Below are 1,632 nucleotides of genomic sequence, written 5' to 3'. Positions count from 1 at the left end.
CTAATACTAAATGGGCGTGGCCTAATACTAAAGGGGCGTGGCTTAATACAAAAGGGGCGGGGCCTAATACTAAAGGGGCGGGGCTTAATACAAAAGGGCGGGGCCTAATACTAAAGGGGCGTGGCCTAATACTGAATGGGTGTGGCCTAATACTGAATGGGCGTGGTCTAATACTGAATGGGTGTGGTCTAACACAAAATCGGCGTGGCCTAATACTGAATGGGAGTTGTCTAATTTGCTAATGGCGGCGGAGACTTACGTCTGTTTTCTTCTGATTGGCTGCCTCCTTGTTCCTTGAGAGAGATCCAGACAGACTATTGGTGGAGGAATGAGCCAGGGCATTCTTCCAGGAGGTGAGTAGCTGTAGTAGCATACGAAGACCATTGTCTGAGATCCAGACAGACTATTGGTGGAGGAATGAGCCAGGGCATTCTTCCAGGAGGTGAGTAGCTGTAGTAGCATACGAAGACCATTGTCCACTAGCTGGGGGAATGTATCCAGTACCTCACGAGCCAGGAACTGAGTGAAACCTGATATTGACATTAATGTTAACATTAGGTATTACTTGCCCTGCCGTGGAAGCCAGCAATGATAGGAAAATATTGGCACACGCTTAGGAAAATAACCTAATAATCAATTCCTTAGCATTAGTAAACAACAACAACAACAACATTACTGATATTGACATTAATGTTAACATTAGGTATTACTTGCCCTGCCGTGGAAGCCAGCAATGATATCGTAGGAAAATATTGGCACGCGCGTAGGAAAATAACCTAATAATCAATTCCTTAGCATTAGTAAACAACAACAACAACAACATTAGGTATATGGATTTTAGAACTGTGGCTATTTCAGGGACATAAGGCCAATTTAGGAGCTGGATTACTATCAGCCAGCCGAGGTAGCTTCGAGGGTTTTCTCTTACCCTCTATTCCTGCTTTCTTTGCTTTTGGGACGATAAGACCTCGGGAGTTAAGGTTCCCTCGATCAACCCTCTATCAAAATTTAAAAAAAATGGGCCATTTTCGTACATTTTCTAGTAAAAAAAAATCGACAACTGCGAGCATCGAACCCAGTCCCCTCGGTAAAACTCACCGGCCAGTACATCATGTCTCCAGTCAGGGAAGTCAATGACCAGCGTCTGCAGACTCTGGTAGGCCAGGGCTCTTAGTTCTTCGTCCATATGTAACGTAAGGCGGGATAGGAGGTCCACCAGTTCACCGCCAGTCATAGCGTCGTGAAATATTGTGCACACTCCTGCATGAATTGAAACGATGCCTCGAACTCCTCTATGGGGACCATCTGAGGGGGAAGTAACAAAATAATATTATTCATTTGAAAATCAAAGTTCAGATAAAAATAATATTGTGATCTATTATTTTTATTTATTATCTAGACGCACGGCGCTGCGCCAGGCCAAGTTTATTATTTCTACGAATACTAAAAACAATTCAAGTATGTATATGCATTTGGGCTGAAAAAAAGGGTCAAATGGATGGTCAAAACTGTGAAAAAGTGTCATCAAAAGCTCAAAAATTCAATTTGAAGTTACATTTCAAAAATTTGTTCAAACAGTCGAGTGACGTTTTCAATTCTTGAGTCATTTCCTATGAGAGTGAGAACTTACCT

The 1,632-nt window shown here is 42.5% G+C and overlaps 1 protein-coding gene across 2 annotated transcripts; it reads right to left on the bottom strand.

The window, feature by feature from the left end:
* Positions 1–180: 180 nt before the first annotated feature.
* LOC103522473 (protein furry homolog-like) lies at positions 181–1,238 on the bottom strand. 2 transcript variants are annotated; one of them, XM_026832593.1, is made up of 3 exons: positions 1,099–1,238; positions 410–530; positions 181–320 (listed from the first exon to the last, which is right to left on the bottom strand). In XM_026832593.1, exons 1-3 carry the CDS (start codon positions 1,232–1,234, stop codon positions 239–241), a joined length of 339 nt encoding a protein of 112 aa, XP_026688394.1. In that variant the 5' UTR covers positions 1,235–1,238; the 3' UTR covers positions 181–238. The 2 variants fall into 2 exon arrangements, with proteins under 2 accessions (XP_026688394.1, XP_008485797.2); XM_008487575.2 differs by having other exon boundaries at positions 181–381; positions 471–530.
* Positions 1,239–1,632: the final 394 nt, after the last annotated feature.

The sequence above is a fragment of the Diaphorina citri genome, unplaced genomic scaffold (genome assembly GCF_000475195.1).
Source record: "Diaphorina citri unplaced genomic scaffold, Diaci psyllid genome assembly version 1.1 scaffold8710, whole genome shotgun sequence".
Taxonomy (NCBI): Eukaryota; Metazoa; Arthropoda; class Insecta; order Hemiptera; family Psyllidae; genus Diaphorina; species Diaphorina citri.
This window is presented reverse-complemented; position numbering and strand designations above follow the sequence as displayed.

What these genes read in the sequence shown, in the direction of transcription:
- LOC103522473 (XM_026832593.1), bottom strand. Translation starts at nt 1,234, where the DNA reads ATGACTGGCGGTGAACTGGTGGACCTCCTATCCCGCCTTACGTTACAT. An exon ending in GAGACATGATGTACTGGCCG is followed by an intron (nt 531 to 1,098) that starts GTGAGTTTTACC and finishes TGTCAATATCAG; the next exon opens with GTTTCACTCAGTTCCTGGCT. An exon ending in GCCCTGGCTCATTCCTCCAC is followed by an intron (nt 321 to 409) that starts CAATAGTCTGTC and finishes TCATTCCTCCAC; the next exon opens with CAATAGTCTGTCTGGATCTC.